Source organism: Argiope bruennichi, chromosome X2, assembly GCF_947563725.1.
Source record: "Argiope bruennichi chromosome X2, qqArgBrue1.1, whole genome shotgun sequence".
Lineage (NCBI taxonomy): Eukaryota > Metazoa > Arthropoda > Arachnida > Araneae > Araneidae > Argiope > Argiope bruennichi.
Window position 1 is genome coordinate 13251524 of NC_079163.1, and position 19094 is coordinate 13270617.

At 29.4% G+C, this 19094-nt stretch overlaps 1 protein-coding gene across 1 annotated transcript in view; it reads left to right on the forward strand.

Annotated features, from left to right (window-relative positions):
• Positions 1-19094, forward strand: part of LOC129960361 (glutamate receptor 1-like) — a 547350-nt gene that overhangs the window by 511352 nt on the left and 16904 nt on the right. Inside the window, exons 11-13 of the mRNA XM_056073766.1 lie at positions 3535-3733; positions 8449-8693; positions 12482-12590. Of these exons, the coding sequence (XP_055929741.1) occupies positions 3535-3733; positions 8449-8693; positions 12482-12590 (553 nt within the window). The remainder of the gene's footprint in view (positions 1-3534; positions 3734-8448; positions 8694-12481; positions 12591-19094) is intronic.

Genomic DNA, 19094 nt, shown 5'->3' on the forward strand with positions numbered 1-19094 from the left:
TTTTCTTCAATCTGGTGGAACTGTACAAGGATTCTTGTTTTGATCTTGAACATTTTATTTTTTATTACACTAAATTAGGATCATCTTTCCAGATATACACAATAAAATGTTTTTATGGTATAATTTTCTTGGCAAAGTTTTTACGGTATAGTTTTCTTGGTTAAGCCCGTCCCATAATAGCCCTAGTGTTGCTTCAAACGGGACGTTAATATAACTAAACTAAACTAAAGTAAACTTCTTGTTTAAGCTTGGTATATATATCTCTCACTGGTAGGACGTGATAACTATTTCCTTTTGCCAAACTTTGAAAAAGCATTTCATTAGAACTTCAAAAGTGCAAAATATTGTGTATTCATTAATTATTTGATATCTAGAATATTTGTGATCGAAATTCTAAACAACCATCTTTCATTAAGTTTAGAGGAAGAAAGATTCGAAGGCAGCTCTAAAAATAATTTATTGGACTTGATGGGGATTATATAACAAATGAATAAAACAATGATTTAAATGCATTCAAAACAGCTCCTGAATGTTGTGTTTACCTCTTTTTTACATAAGCCAAAACATAAATGACATAAAAAGATTCGTACTGAAATTAATATCTTATTCTAAAGGACACTTTTTTTTTCGCAATTTTTATATAGAATTACCCGACACCACAATTTCATTTTCAGTGCCGAAACAATTAATTTTAATTCGTAGCAAATTATTTAGAATAATATATAAATTCTATTTTAGTATTTTAATGCGTTCATATCATTTTATTTAAAATTTTATAATCGTGTTTAATATATACCAAAGCTATTGTATTAATTTTTAAACTTTTTTTGCATTTCAATTTAATATTTCTTTTCATGTAAATAGTTATTATCTTTCAAAGAAACTTTACAATTTCAAAGACATCTAAGCATTATTTTTTCCGAGATTTTCATGATGATTAGTTCACAAAGTGACTTCACATTTATTTCAAATATTCACTGATTTCTTGAAAATCTTAATATTCCCTTAAATTTGTTTGAATCAAAATAAAATTTTATACCAGGTGGGCAAATATGGATGGAGTATAGAAACATCTTTCGCCTATTCAGCACATGGTATAAGGTTTTTATTTTACGATGACGTCACTTGGGATGGTTCCAGCGGTTTCGCTCCAGACATCGTCGCACAAAAATAACCATAAGAAAGGAGAAAAATGAAATATAATATTTTGGAAGGGCAAAAAATCATGCAAATTTAAGGGTTGGTTTCTGTCCATCGAATCTTCATCCCTTCTCTTGACTTTTTACATCATTTTGGTTCGCAGTGCTTGCCTGTCAAATGGGTTTCAAATATAAATGATGATGCATCGGGTATTTTGTCGTAGCTTCTTTTCCTGACCTCGCCCCCCTCCCTTCTTCAATTCGAAGTCTTCCCCTGGGATCAGTAACGGCAGGTGCAAGAGCCATGAAACATTCATGACGAGTTTTTGTTTCAGTACCGTCACCACTGTTCATGTATAAAACAATAACTTTCTTCAGGGAAGAGAAGTGAAAATTGTGGAGGTATACACCACATTTTGAGAAATAAAGATAAAACAGGAAGCATGCCCTTTCTTCTTCTTTTCTCCCCCCCCCCCCCCTTTTTTTCTCTCTCTTTTGCTTTGTGAGGAAACTCTGGTAGCGTATTCCCCGCACTGCTTCGAAACGTGTGATAATGGTAAGAGGAAACTGCAGGCTAAAAGCATTTAGACTTAATTTAGGCTAGGAGAATTTATATCAAAATTCATCGTTTTTCAAGTAGTAATCGATTCAGAGCGTATGGCTTAAGGTATACAGTTTCAGAAATCTGAATGATTGCAGAAAGGGATATATTTAATGAAAGTTGCATTAAGTGCAATGCATTTAGTTATGTGAATTATGTAAAAATATAAATTTCATGGAAATGTGTATATTTTAAGAACACGTTTTTTCAATGTTTTTTTATCGACCGTTTTCAGATATCTAAATTTTCTTTTGGGGTAGAAAATATGCAATTTTTGTTTATAATTTGTATTCATTCGTATCAGAAACAAACGTTAGGCAATCAGAACCACACTTTAAAGCACTTATTTAAAAATGTAACTATTTCCTTCAAACATCTCAGAATAATACAATTTTATAAATAATTTTATTGTTTGCATTATTAGTAGTCTTTTGTCCAACTATTTGCATTAGTTCACCTTTGCAGATATTTTGCACAAATTAAATTCAAATTTCAAGAATGAACTAAAAATTTATAAGAAAGACATTAGAAAATATTAAAAAATCGATATAATCGCGTGGCTATATGAGAGACGGCGATAAAACTTCTAAAAGAAATCATAGTTTGGATGCTTTTATAATCAAATACAGAGATGGCTTGAATATTTCTTAGAAATCTAAGATAAATATTATATATGCATCATATTTTACAAAGGAAGAGTAGTGTCTTTTTTAGAGCTGTGTTTGAACCGGTCTTCCTTAAATGTCTCCTTAATTTAATATTAGCTTTATGAATTATAGATAATCTTTTATTTCATAATTTTTCGTTCATTATCTTTTATTTACTCTCGTATTTTCCGTTTTCAATTTTTGTATAATTTATGTTTTATTTACAGACAAATCATGGTTTATGAAAAAATACATAAATCTAAAACCACTCTGAAAATTTTATTAGTATATCTTAATGCTGATGCCAGTACAAATAATGGCTCAAAAAATTCGAAAGGAATCTTTAGATAAAGCCTAGATTGTGACGGTCAAAAAAACTTTATGATTATAAATTAAGCATTATGATCAATTCAAATTCAAGCATACCTAGTAGGAAGAAATTATCGCTTACCATATTTCACTAACCCCATGAGGATAAGATATGGGAAGGTATGGTAAGAATCTTCTAAGATATGGGAATGAGAATCTTCCAGTATAGTGGTTGGTTGTTCCCACCCTGGTTGGTACAGAAATAGTGTGTGATTGGATAACAGAGCCTACGTCGTGAGGGATTGTATCTTGGCCGGTGATGGTTCTTTGGATTCAATCTAAGTTCCCATTAACGCTGTAGCGGTGTTCGGTCATTCAGATTTTTCCGTGTGCCTTCGGATAGGTCGAAACAGTCAGCTGTGATTCATTGATATATTATAATTAAAACATTTTTCGAAAAAATTTTGAGATAGTTTTGATGGAAAATGTCACGATTCTTATATCTGTTACCAGGGTTTTAGTGCAAACTTTTTATGTTAGGTAAGGAAACTTTGTTCGTATTTTTGAAGTACATTGGTGAGACTAGAGAAATGAGATTAAGGTAAGTAAGTAGATCATTTTAGGTTGTTAAATAAAATAAACAGCCGTCCATTCATTTATACACTGTAATAAATGCACTGCAGAAACAAAGCACTAATATTTAATAGACCACATAGCTATATTTCTTCTGTATTACGGTGTTAAGTTTTATTGCTGTTGGAAAAAGGTCTAATAATTTGTAAATACATTTGAAAATCATCAATATATTGCATATTATAAAATGATAATTTTTTTACAGGTCCATAGGAGGTCGAATTGTTGGCAGCGTCTGGTGGTTTTTTACTTTGATCATCATCTCTTCCTATACTGCTAATTTAGCAGCTTTTCTCACGGTAGAAAGAATGGTAACGCCCATAAATTCAGCGGACGATTTAGTTAAACAAACAGAAGTAGAATATGGAACACTCAGATATTCTTCAACACAGGAATTTTTTAAGGTAAATGCATTAATTATTTATTTTTGAAATGTTTAGCTCTTTTTCTTAACAAGTTCATAACTGTTAACACTTTTCAATATGAAATCTAAACAAGGTAGAATGCCTAATAGTTCTGTAATTTTTGTCTTCGAAGGGGATTCAAACTTAATGAAATGGATCGCATCTAATAAACTTTAATATTAATTAATCACATTTATTAAATGTTTAACATTTTCATTGCTTCATAATAATAGGAATTTAAGTAGAATAATGAAAATGCGATACAATAATAAGAATCACAAAAACAAATGCATAAAAATTAAGTCCACGAATATCTTGAATCTTATAAAAAGAACACTTTTGAATACTTGATTTCAAAGACAGTCCTGGATTTCTAAATAGCACTGGAAAGCACTAGATTTCTAAATATTTATTTTTCGCATATTTTTTTCAACAAATGAGTATATACTGTTTCACATAATTTTACTTATAGACCTTAAAACAGAACAATTCAGATAGCTACATCTTCTAACGTATTATAACTGAGTAACAAGCTTAAGAGTAAAATATTCTTTTCAATGTAGATGTTGATGTTACTAAAGGGTTTTAATGGAATACAAATAATAATAAATTTTGTGAACTATTTTGCTTTGAATTCACTTAAGTAAAGGTGTTATAAGTGACATTATATCTTTCAGTATACATTTTAATTGTATATTTTCTTAGTTTTATAAATTAATATCAACATTTATTTATCGTATCAGTATTTTTAATTTGAAAGCATAGCACAACAACCCAATTAGTATGATAGCATTGGATACAAAGTCAGTAGCTGAAACACCTAAAATGAATTTCATTTCTTAAATCAGATCCTTCCAACTTTTTTGTCAATTTTAAAATAAAAATTGTTGAAAAAATAACGATAATGGTACATCAAAATCATTGTGAATGAATTCTCAAAAACTCGTGAGGTATCTTTTGTGAAATAAAATAAATTAACGTTTAATCTTATAACTACACAAATGAATTCAAAAAGAATAATTATCTGCAAAGTTGAATTTTTTTTCATAATTAAATATCCATTAGGGTGCATCACGAAAAGCCGAAATAACCCTCCCCTCAAAAAAAAAAAAAAAAAATTTCGAAAACCCAAATTTGAAATTAATAAAGTTTTCACAACAGTGACATACTTACAAACAAAACAAAATGTTTAGGTCAATTTGAAAAATACTTTCACGGTACAAATGGTTTCATACAAAAAAATTTCATGGCATGCGTCTGAAGTTTGAATTTATCAAAAACCTTTAAAAAAACATAAATAAAAAGCAAATTTTTGTCTTCAAGTATTAAAATGTAAAATTTAGAATGTATTTATATAAAAATAAAATTTAGAATAAAACAGTAAAATATCATAATTGTGTCAAATAAATTGCGGTCTTCAGAATAACAGTAGAATTATTAATTTTTCGCAAAATAAAGGTATTTTATTGATGAATTAATTGCTTTTAGTCTGCTTTTTATTAACTAATTTCTTGTAATAATGCAAATAAAAACTATTTCAAAATTGGTATGTGTTTATTATACACATCCCATTTTATATTTTTTTGAAAATAAATTTATTTTTGGAGTAAGAGAAATGAAGCCAAATAAAACTTAAAAAAAAAAGAATTTTACTAAGAACGATTAAAATATTGTTCAATATTCAAACATTCAAAATATATTTTATTCTTATAAAAAATAAAATCTTATTTCATGTTTATTTCTTGTCTGTTGTATTGTAGATGTGAAAGACGTTTCATTTTAAATTTTGAAAGGTGTTTTCTCATCAACAATCATGCTTTAATGAATCCTTCTTTTGTTTGCAATCCCAAACTTGCTTAAAAGCTTTTGTTATTCGTTTTCTAATTCTTTCCACTGCTTGTGTGTACGAAGGAATTTTGAACTCCTTTATATGGCTAATCCTAGATTCAACAATCAATTCAAGTTCTTGTTTACTTTAGGTGGTTATGAGATATGATCCTATTATTGTTCCAAACTCCCAGTTAGTATGATTTCTCTAGTTATCTGTGTCAAAATTGAATTACGATGGTTTAAAGACACTCTCGGCTCTTAAGCTTATTTATAAAGTTTTTTTGTTGTTGTTTTCTCTTGCTCTTCAGGCATATCAAATGTTTCGTGAATCAAACGGCATGCACAAAAGAAATATTATGGACGCATCGTAAATAAATAATTCAATGTATAAACATAAAATCTGATTTGCCATTGCTACTCATTTTGCATGCGAAATGTTTTCAGGATTTTCTGTTGCCAGTTCTTGGAGGCATCTTTTTGTTAGTATAACCTGTCATATATTTTAGAATTCTGTCTGGTGTATGCTTAATTCTTTGAAATCAGCCTTTGGGGAAATACTATTTATTTTATTGCACTCAATGCGTGGCAAATCTTGACAACTTCTGAAATACTTTTCTATCGTACTACTAAAAGAATTAGATTCAAAAGTTGGCCAATCTAGAGCAACCATAATTTTTCAAAGAGACCATGCGTTTAAATGAAGCGAGCAAACCGGTCTTTGTATTGGAAGATTTAAAGTCTTTTTAAATTAAAAAAATAACCATTAGAGGTACCGGTATTTACTGTGGTACCCTCACAACCAAGAGTTTTAATATTTTTCTCATTAATGCAATTTTCTTTCATAAATTTTAGCAAAGAATATATATCTTTCCAGAGCCTTTCTGCAGTTGCTTTTCCAACATATGTTGAATCTGTTCATCATAAATCATATGTTCTTCAATAAAAGATATATGTTCTGCTTGTGTAGCTGCTCTGACAGATTTACCTCTTACAATTTATTTACTTATTGTTTCATCTTTTCGACATTCGAAATAGAGAGCATTTATATCAGAGATGTAATTTTAACCGATACATTTCATCCTTTCACCAAAAAAACAAAACAAATTTGATTTATCTATTACCATTGGCAGGCTGTCTGGCGTTACAATATTTAATTTCTACTAAAGAACACTTGCTAAATGAGTTCCTGCTAAGCTGGAAATGACTCTTCGTTAGATTTCTGATACTTGTGAAACTAGGAAGTGACATCAATTATACATGAATGTAGCAATTCGTCATTTCACGAAATGAATTTTTCACTATTTAAAAAAGTTGTTTAGCTGTAAATAAAAGAATTAATCTTAACCTAATGGATGGATCGGAAATTTATGCGTATTTTAAAAAATAAGAAAAAAAATTAAAGTTTTCAAGCAGATACTTGGAGGCCTAAATTTTACATGATATAAATATATATAAATATTACTGTTAATTAACATTCAAAACTTTAAATTTTTTTTTATTTAAAAATTTTGCTTTCGATTTCATTATGTAATCTTCATTCTATATGATTATGAAATTTCATTATTTGTGATCATATATGTAAATCTTTTTGATAATTAATTAAAATTTAAATTTCATTTGATTTTGTTTCCCTAATTCCAAAAAATGGATAAGGATATGGATTAAATCCATATCCTTATGATTTCTTCTATAATTAAGGATTTAAAAAAAATGTAAAGGGTCTGTATAGCTTCCTGTTGTTTACAAAAAACTCCATAACTTCTTTGACCTCCCTGATACAGTAAAAAAATTTCAATTTTGAATTATTTTTTATTTGTATTACAAAAAATTTGTTAGTATATAAGTTGACTTGGAGCAAATGAAACTATCAACAATTCACCTTTCTTTAATAAAACTATTATTTTGCTGCTAATTCGAAAGAGTTAAATTCTATAAAACAGATATAATGTTTTTACTATTTATTGACATTTTAAACTTTACAATCTTGTAGTTAAAAACAATTTTTTTTATTTATGTTTTTTTAAAATGTAAATATTTATACTATTGATAAAGAAAATTCAAATATTTAAGTATTTTTGAATTTGACCTTTTTTGGGGGATAGAGGGAAATTGTGTAATCACAATGAAAACTTTTTATCTATTTCAATTTCAATTTCAAAAAAAAAAATCATGATAGACTTAATAATCATGCTTTTAAAAAATTGCTTTCTTAATAAATATGAGATAAAAACATAGAAATTTCAATGAACATTGCCTTAATTCTTTAAAATGTTCATAAATGATTTATACATTTCTCTATTTTTGATAGATAATATGAAAGTGATATTAATGACATGAAAAAGTAGATAAAAATATTTCGATGAAAAACATTTCATTTCTATTGAAGATTAAATATTTATTTTCATGGAAAAGGAAGGCAACATATTAGTGCTAATTATGATTTCTTCTATAATTAAGGATTTAAAAAAATATAAGGGTTCTGTATAGCTTCCTGTTGTTTACAAAAAAAACCATAACTTCTTTGACCCCCCCTGATACAGATCGAGTAGCATATATTCTTTATCCATTTTAGCATGTTTTTATTAACTAGCTTCCTGCTTTGCTTATCTATTCATTGCAATTTTTGCAGTCAATAAAAAACTTTCACTACGACAGATGGCGCCGTGCCAAGTTGTTAGCTCATCGGAAAGTTAGTTTAAATTATTTGAATAAAAATATAGTGTTTTTAATATTAAAATTTTAAAATTCACAATCACAAATTTTCAGGACCATCTAAACGAGGCTAAAAGAAATGATTTTATGCTTTTTAGTCGATTTTAAAAAAATGACATTAAAAATGCAGAAGAAAAAATGACCTTAAAAAATGAATTCTCTTTTTCTTGTAGCGATCCAAAATCAATGTGTATGCTCGTATGTGGGAGTTCATGAATTCCAGAAAACACGTTTTCGTGTCATCTTATGAAGAAGGCATAAGACGCGTCCGAGAATCCAAAGGGAAATATGCATTTCTCATGGAATCGACTAAGAATGATTACATTAATGAACGACAACCATGTGATACGATGAAGGTGGGTCGTAACCTCGATGCCAAAGGTTATGGAGTAGCCACTCCGCTGGGATCAAACCTTAGGTAATATATATATTGATATGACTCAGCGTCTTGTACTAAGTACTTTTTGTGTGTCTTTCACTATTAATGATCCAACCAAAGGGTTTTTAAACGAAAGTCCGCATAGATATCTATTGGTTTATTTTCTAAAGTTTTACCTTCTTTCTATTTAAGTAAAAAAATGTAATTCGATTTCACTGACTGCTTTAAGTAATTTCTTTAAAATGATTCAAATCTCGAGTAATAGTATAAGGGCAATTCAAAAACTCCGCTTAATGATTAGGGCCATAATTACTAAGTGCTTTTGTAGAGTCGAACTTTTTATAACGTAATAACTGTAATAACTGTCAGTAGAGCATTTGCCATAATATTTTACATGACTTGGTTACTCTTTAAAAAAACATTCACCGTGACAGAATAAAATCCCTCGGTAACAATATCATTATTTTCGACAGAATTCAACATTTTTATGCTTGAATAGTTGATATTCTCTTTGACATAAGCCTTGATCATAGAGGAAATGGTTTTAAACATCCCACGGAGTTGTAGCAAAAATTTTGGGGTATGCGGCGAATATTATAATGAGCAAAACTGATTCTGAAACCTAGCATGCTCAGGACTTTGTTTTTGATAACTTTCCCTCTTCGTAGTAAAATTCAGCTGCATGAAGAGTATCTGAACCCAAAATTCGTTATGTTGAAAGTCGCATTTGGTCGGATTTTCTATTTTTGTTGAATTTTTTAGATTGATCTAAGAGACTAGTTAAAAACAACAAAATTAAACTCATCAATGCTATAGAAATGATGCTACAATACGTTACTTAATTTCTGAATTACTCTCCAGATAAGAAAAACAATTTCAGTTTTGTGTTTTTAGCTTGCGACAGAATGTTATCAAGGTACATGATTTTACAATTCCATCGCTTTTAGTTCCTACATACTTCAGGTGTATTTAAAGCTCCTTGTAATTTTTTTAAGTAATCATTTGATGGATTTGAAAGTTAAAATTTTATTTTGAGTGTGGGAAGGAGCATGGATATATTGTAAGGCATCTCAAATTTTGAAAAAGGTTAAATTATCCCTAGGAATCAAGAGATGAATTTTTCTAAAATCGGACATCTTATAGAAAGACAAATATTTATTTTATAAGGACTTATGTTAAAAAAAAAACAAAAAAAACTTGTGTTCGAGCCAAGGAACATTCTAAGTAAGTTTTTTTTAGTAAAATACATTTGTCTTGATATCAAAATCTGTATTTCATTAGAAATTATAAATGATTTTTTTTAAGAAATTTTTTTTTTGTTCAAACAAAAGGATAAGTCTTATTTGAACAAATTTTGTTTGTACAGACAGAAGAATGAATCTTACTTGAACAAATTATCCTTGCATACGCTTTTTATTTTTAAACAATATTTTCACATATAAAATCAAATAAAGGGGATATTTCATTTTTAATAGGCATCAAATTTTGGAAATATCTTTATCTCTTGCTTCCTGGGATTTAATTTACATTTTTTTTCAAACTTTTAATGATCATTTGGCTCATCTTTATCCTCTCTGGCATTCAAAATAAAATCCAAATATAATCATACAGTAACTTAAAGTGATAGCAAAACATTTAAATTAATTTGAAGCAAGCAGAGGATAAATAGAAAAGGAGAAAAGTGAGAAAGTTTCTCTCTTGATGATATTTTGTCTCAGCTTGAAAGCATAAATTTTGAGATTGTTAGAATATCCGAATCAATGAGTGCTTAACTTGCAACATTTTTTAAGCAAATTATATTGCTTTTCAATAAAACTGCTTTTCCTATATTTATAATTAGTTAGATTTTATAAAAAATAAAGAATGATATTTTTTTGTATCGTGCTATATATATCAATGTCAGTGGTTTTACTTGAGTATATATACATTGAGTAAATAAACGTGGCAACTAGAATAAAAAATTTATAACTTAATGCAAGTAAAATTATTATTTTATCCTTAGAATCCTAAAAAAATTCAAAAGAAAGTTTACGTATTTATTAACATTGACAAATAGTAAATAACTGTTCTTCATACAGAAACGGTTGTAAAAAAATAAATTTGATAACTTTCCGTATCAATTTTAGATGACATTCATGTTTTTTAAATTAAATTATTTATAATTAAAAAAAATAAAATAGTATATAAGCTGTATTAATAAAGTTATAATAATATGATACAGTGCCCGAAAAAATTATAAGGACACGCGAAAAATCGCCAAATCTAGAAGCCTTGTTTACAGAATCGTATGCAAATTTTTGCAGCAAAAATAGAAGTAAAACTAAAATATTTTATGCGTAAAGTAATTAAAATTTTAAATTTTAAATCTACTAAAATTTAAATTTTAATTTTTAAACCTAAATGAAAACGGAAAAAAGTATAAGGACATTGCTTTTTTCTCCAGTAATTATTTAAAAATTTGCATATTTGAAAGCATAAAATGACAATTACGAGTTAAAAGATTCATTTGCAAAAAGAATTTCCCATTCGGCGACTTTCAGTGTGAATTTTTAAACGATGCCCAAAGGAACTCAACTTTCTGACTCTGAAAGAGGAAAAATTGTTGCTTTTCGAGAATGTGGATTAAGTGTATAGGAAATTTCAAAAAGAATCAAGAGATCTAAAACGGTGGTTTATAATTTTTAAAAAAATCCTGGGATGTATGGTATGTAAAAGCAAACTGGGAGACCAGAAATTCTCACTCGTCGACAAATAAGAATGATTGTAAGGAGAGCTTGCGAGAAAAGAGAAACCGCAAATGAAGTTAGACAAAATTTGAGTTTACCATGCTCAACAAGGACTGTTCAAAATGTTTTGAGTAAACATCCTCAAGTTTCTTATGGGAAATTAATGTCACCCCCCCCCCTCTTACAAATCATCATAAGAGAAGAAAAGTTTACTTTGCCAAAAAATACATTTCTCTTGGTCAAAAGTGGGCTGATGTAATTTTTTCGGACGAAAAAAAGTTCAATCTTGATGGACCTGATGGTTTTAGTTATTTTTGGTATGATCTGCGAAAGACCAAGGAAGTGTTTTCCAAGCGTCAATATGGTGGTGACTCGGTTATGGTATGGGGCGCTTTTGCGGCAAATGGAACCACTCCAATTGTATTTATCAACCCTAAAATGAATTCGGACAGGTATGTTGATATGTTAGAAGAAAGTTTATTACCTGAAGCGCCACTAATTACTTCAGGGGACTATATTTTTCAGCAGGATAATGCTTCGATACACGTTTCTACGAGTGCAAAACTCTGGTTTGAAGCTAATTCTGTAAATTTACATGATTGGCCGGCGAGAAGTCCCGATCTTAATCCAATCAAAAACTTATGGGGACTTCTAGCCCGAGAAGTTTATAAAAACGGCACACAGTATCAATGTACACAAGATCTTGTCGTCGCTATCAAAGAAGCTTGGGAAAAAATATCTGTGGATATTTTAAAAGATCTTTCAGGATCTATGACCTCTCGGCTTATTCAAGTGATTGAAAAAAAGGTAGTTTTCTTGATTATTGAAACAGTTTTTAAGTATTTTACAACATGTCCTTATAATTTTTTCCTTATTTCCTTTAACGTTAAATTTTGTAAAATCAATATTTTGAAGCTAAATTATGTTTTTTATGTGGTATAAGTGTTATCACCAAATTAAGAAAGCAGAAGTAAGAAATATAAAAAGTTCATTTAGGTGAAATGGAAATAAAGCATATTTTCATGCAATTACATGTTGTCCTTATACTTTTTTCGCGCACTGTATAATTGTATTAATGTGTTGTTTTTGTATTAATTGTAGGGACCAATTGAATCTCGCAGTATTATCACTAAAGGAAAAAGGTGATTTGGCGAGGCTGGAAAACAAATGGTGGTTTGATAGAAGTGAATGCAGGAATGGAGACACCAAAGTAAGGAATATAATTTTAACTTATTTATTAACACATATTACCTCCTGTAATGTCATGGTACAGCGTCATCTGAATATATTTAACTGAGTACTGCTCTGCAAAAAGCTGTGCATATTAACTATTATCTGAAATCTTGGTCTGCACTTACAACATTACATTTTTAGATACCTAATGATATATATATATATATATATATATATATATATATATATATATATATATATATATATATATATATATATATATATATATTATATATATATATATATATTATATATATATATATATATATATATATATATATATATATATATATATATATATATATATATATATATATATATATATATATATATATATATATATATATATATATATATATATATATATATATATATATTATATATATATATATATATATATATATATATATATATATATATATATATATATATATATATATATATATATATTAATTTCATTCTAAAATGTTCTCTAATTTCCTGATCCAATTCCCACTTTTTTACTTTATTAGTTCTACACGCGTTCTAGAAAAGTGATGAATTCATCATGTTCTCACGCTCTGAAGTGAACAGATAAAAATCCTTAATGCTTACAACATTCTTTTAAAAATATCTAAAATTCCTTTTCTTAAATCGACGTGTGTCAAAGAAATCCCTATCAAAATCTCGTAGTAAAATTACTAAAGGGAAAAAATTCTGTCCCTTTTGCTCTTGTGTCACAATGTAGATTGATGCATTTTTTATAATTTTTTCTTTGTACACATTATGCCTCAAGGGATGAAATAAATCGAACTTAAAATTCGAAACGTTTTTTCTATCTATTCGGCCACGCAACTGCTAAAATATGTTTATGTTTATAACTGTCTACAGGGTGCCACAGAAAACCCTGGACACAATTTTTTTAAATATAACTTGATTAAAAATAAATAAATTAACGAAATATAACAAATAAAATAAGCGTAGATTTTCACTAATAAATAAATTTAATTTGTTTCTAAGTGGCCGCCTTTTGCAATTATGCAAAGGCGCAAACGTTTATTGAAATTTTCAGCAAAGGGCCGCAAATCTTCTATCTTTAATCCATCCCATTCTCTCAGAAGACATTGCTTTAGAAAGTTCAAACTTTTATGTCGTTTAGTGCAAGCTCTAGACTCCAAAATGGGCCATACACTGTAATCATGGGCTGGAGATTCGGCGAGTATTGTGCCACTCTCCAGATGATATCACTTCCGGAAAATGCGCCTTGCACCACTCTTCTGTCTTTTTAGCCTTGTGAGCTGGAATGGAGTCTTGTTGAACTCCCACTTTACATGGCCGAAGTGCGTTTTTACCCATGAAAATACAGAAGCTTCTAGAATGTCCCACTGGTACAATTTTGATTTATTTTAAAGCAACCATCCACAAGAAGCAGACATGTTTGATGCTTGAGCAAATTCCGCCCCAGACTATGACCGACTTCGGATTTTTGAGATGTTCAACAACTGCTGAAGTGCTTGGAGCATCTACAGACTAGATCCTATATTCCTAGGAGTTACGAGCTTTTGAACCTTAAAGAACTTCTCATTAGTGAAAAGGAATCTCTCTCAGCACTAACTTGTGGCCCGTTTTAAAAGTTTTCGGCATCTTTGGAGCCGCACGGGTTTCTTTTCTTCAGTGAGAAGATGAGCTTTTTGGAACTTGCAAGGCTTCAGCTCAAGCTCTGTTTTTGCCGTTCGTTGCACTGATCGGTCCCTTATTTCCGGTTCACGAGCGATCTTTCACATGGAAATCCTCGAATTTCATTGAACTCGCTTTTTGATAACTTTACGGCTATTGAAAGTGTTTACTATACTTTTTCGGTCACTTCCTGGACCTTGACAATTATTGCCAAGTTCGTTGAAGCGATAGATAGCATCAGACACTGTTTGCCGTGGAACATTAAGTAAACGAACGAATTCATACTGTTCATTTTCCAAGTCTAAAATAGCATATATTTTGCTTGGCATTGTAAAAAAGCCAAAAAACAATATGTAAACTAAAAGATACATTATAAAATATGTTATAATTGAAGTAACATACAAAAAAATGAACAAAAATTAAAAAATAAATTAATTAACTTCTATTCTAAGATGTGATAAATTTGTCCTAGTCTTTTTGCCGCACCCTGTATATATAAAACCTCTTTTTGGCGGTGAATTTAAGACTGTAAATTTTAAATGCAAATAAATAATTTTTAATTAATTTTTCAAAGAAACGATTTTAAACTAAATAACAAGATCATATATTTTACAGAATACTCTCTTGAATTGAATAATTCCGTCTTTATAATTATTTTAAACTACGTTAGTTGCTATGTGGAAATATAAACTTTAAAAATGACATAAGTTTTAAATATGGGTGGTAATGTTAAAAAAGGTGCTTTGGATTCTATGCTTTCAAATGTGCATTCAAGAAACTACTATTTCTCATATTTATTTCACTTTTTTGCTAAAAATGCAATAGAGTTATTATAACTGCGAATTCATTTTCATCTCTCAAAAATTGTAAAATTCACTTGCAACATTCAAAGCTCCTAAATGATGATTGTGAGTTAAAGAAAACTTTATAAATTTATTAAAGCAATGATATATAGTAGTCGTGGTAAATAATGGATTGGCAACTAAGTAATTGCGGATTTCACTCATAGATGGCTTCAGTTGAATTTTTAGGTTTGCAGACGTAGTACAAATTTAAAATACATTTTGTTATTTGATAGTTGGCAATTCAGCTGTCAATCAGTAAAAAAAGTTTTTTGATCGGTTGCGTAATTTTCGGTTGGCGTTCGTTGAAAAATGGAAAATCAAAAGGAACATTTTCGTCATATTTTGCTTTTTTATTTACGCAAAGGGAAAAACGCATCGCAAGCTCATAAAAAGTTATGTGCTGTTTATGGTGACGAAGCCTTAAAAGAACGGCAGTGCCAAAATTGGTTTGTCAAATTTCTTTCTGGTGATTTTTCACTCAAAGATGAAAAACGCTCTGGTCGTCCAGTTGAAGTTGATGACGACCTAATCAAAGCAATAATCTATTCAGATCGTCACAGTACAACACGTGAGATTGCAGAGAAGCTTCATGTATCACATACATGCATTGAAAATCACTTAAAACAACTTGGCTATGTTCAAAAACTCGATACATGGGTTCTTCACGAACTGAAAGAAACGCATTTAACGCAATGCATTAACAGCTGCGATTTGCTAAAGAAACGCAATGAAAATGATCCATTTTTAAAACGACTGATAACTGGTGAGGAAAAATGGGTTGTTTACAACAACATCAAGCGGAAAATATCGTGGAGCAGGCCAGGTGAACCAACTCAAACAACATCAAAAGCTGCTATTCATCAAAAGAAGGTTTTGTTATCAGTTTGGCGGGATTACAAAGGAATTGTCTATTTTGAACTCTTACCACCCAATCGAACTATCAATTATGATGTCTACATTGAACAACTAACGAAATTAAACAATGCAGTTGAAGGAAAGCGGTCCGAATTGACAAATCGAAAAGGTGTTGTATTCCATCATAACAATGCAAGGCCACACACATCTTTGGTCACTCGGAAAAAATTATTGGAGCTTGGTTGGGATGTTTTGCCACATCCACCATATAGTCCTGACCTTGCACCATCTGATTACTTTTTGTTTCGATCTTTACAAAACTCCTTGAATGGTAAAAATTTCAATAATGATGATGATGTCAAATCGAACCTGATTCAGTTTTTTGCTAATAAAAACCAGAACTTTTATGAACGTGGGATTATGATGCTGCCTGAAAGATGGCAAAAGGTCATTGATAAAAATGGGCAATACATTACAGAATAAAGTTACTTAGTTCCATGAAAAAATTGTCTTTGATTTTCTAAAAAAAATCCGCAATTACTTAGTTGCCGACCCAATAGTTATTTTTTTCTGACACAAGAGCTAAAGGATGCCATGCTGCAGATATAATGGAAGGAATATACAGAGACTATATAAATAATGTACTGTTATTTCTTGTATAGCAGTATCCTTGTTCAAAAAATGTGTAGTTACGTAAAGTTGTGTTATGTAAAATATTTATTTAATTTGCCCTCATGCTTTTAATTTTGGTTAAATGACAATGCCACCTCTATCTTAACGAAAATGAGTTGATAATGTAAACTGTGATCTTTATTTGTGTAGGGGTAAGCCTTATAAATGTTTTCATGAAGAAAAGATATAAATAACCTAGTAACTTTTTTGTTAATATCCGCATAACAGTTTTCACTAAGATCTTAAGTCTGTTTCATATAAATATTTTTCAATGACACTACTATGCTTTCTGAAGAATCAATTATCAAATTATTGTGGCATGTTTGTAAATTAAAATTATTTAATTTCTTTGAAGACATTAGAATTTTATCTTCATTACGGCCTTTTCATTTCAAATAAAATCGTAACGAAATAATTATTTTTTCATAGTGCATAATCGGATATTTTGAAATAATATAAAATTTACCACCGAAACAACGATTCCTCCTTAGATCTGACTGGAACATGGATATGTGCTATGTATTTAATATATTTTCTTTAAATTATCTACCTGAAAGATTCTGGGCCCATTATATATTTCTTAGAATAACATGTAGTGTAATTACCACTTATGACATTCTGTCCCCCAGCTAAATTAGAATATCGTCATTGTATCTCATAAGCTAAGGGACCGAGGCAATAAGCTCCCTTCTTATCAGCTATTTTTGAGCAAAATGTGTCTCTTAAATTTTTCTCGTCTTTTCTTGCTTTTCCTTAGGTAGCGACAAATCCAGGAGCAAATCCTTTTTTAATGACAGATCATAAGCAAGTTTTTTTCGCAACACCCGTAGGCAACATCTTTTACTCGCCCAGACCAGAGTTTTTTTTCCTCTTCTTCCATATCCACAATACCTTTCTATTCTTTTTTTTCCTATATGAGATAGATTTTTCTTATATTGCTGCATTGCTATTTTTTTTATCTCGCCACGATGGTTTGAGAGGATTCAAGTGCCACTGGAAAATTAAAGCTCTGTTGCTGAAGAACTTCATTGTGAAAGTATTTAAACAACATTTTTATAAATAACTACTTCTTATGCTTTGGTAAATTTTTGCGAAAATTCTTTTATGCATAGCTGAAAAAATAACTAATTATACCGGAGGAAAAGTTTTTCAGTAATTGATTTCCAAATAAAATTAAATATATATTTTCATTATTGAATTTTTTCTGCTTTTTTTTTCTGAATCTTTTTAAGAAAGAATTAGTGGCATATCTAATATAATTAATCTAATATATTTTTCAAATGTAATAATAAAGATAAAATATGCTCGCAGGCCTTTTATATGTACAATGTGATTCAAAAATCCGAAATATCTTTAAAAATCATTAATTTACACACGAATAAAAATGAGAAGATGGAGGGGAGGAAAAGTTTACTTAAAATCATGTCGTCAGAATGTATTGACATAATAGCTTAGTATCGCAATTGACAAAAGTTGTTGGAGAGTTACGTTACTTAGAATAAGACTCTGGTAAGCAGTTTTCAAATTACCAAATAGTCGCTCTCTATTAGGAGTTCAAAGGTCAGAAATATACTTGATTTATGCAGAGTTATGTACCATTTCTAACCATTTTCAATCATTATCACTGAAATTTGAGCACCGAGAAAAATTGTGGTTCCTAATCTGGTAGATAATTTACTGAACTGAAAATGGCACATTAAATATCTATGACTGAGTGACAAGGTGGACACGGATGTTTGGGATAGCGGCTACCATGAAAAAAAAAAACATTAGTACAACTATCTCACTTTTTGAGATAAAATATTAAGAGGCAGCGAAAAATGAAATAATTGATCCAAGCACCATCGACCTATTGGAAATGGAAAGAAATTATTATGTCCTTGGGGCTACTTGTCCTCGTTATAGCGTTGTTGAATTTCTGCAAAACCGTTACTCCCTTCATTATATTGTCTTAAGAAATGCACCATTCTCCAAATTGCAAAGTCTCATGTGATTTGAATTATAAACAATGCTTTCATTAAATTCTGAATTCGGATTTATTTACATCCTTTCACTGAAAATGACATTTGTTTGTGAACAGATGATTGCTAAGCTTCTCTAGATTTTTAAATTTCTGTGTATTATATTGAGGAAACAAATATGTTTCAAGATTCCTTGTAAGAATTCAAGAAGTAAAGTTTGTAATTTCAAGTAAATTAATATTTTTCAGAGCTTTCTAAAGTACAATGCCTTAATACCAACGCTAAATGAAAGCAATAAAGTTTTTTTATCTCGATTAAAAATAACGTTAATATAAAAAAGAATTTCAATAAGAATGAACTTTAAAGCACAAAAAAAAGCTTATATTATTGAAAAATATGTTATTGCGACCGACACTTCGCAGTAATATAGGAACTGCTTTTGGGTATTGGACATTTTGACTAGTAAGTATATAAAGTATATATTTAGTGACA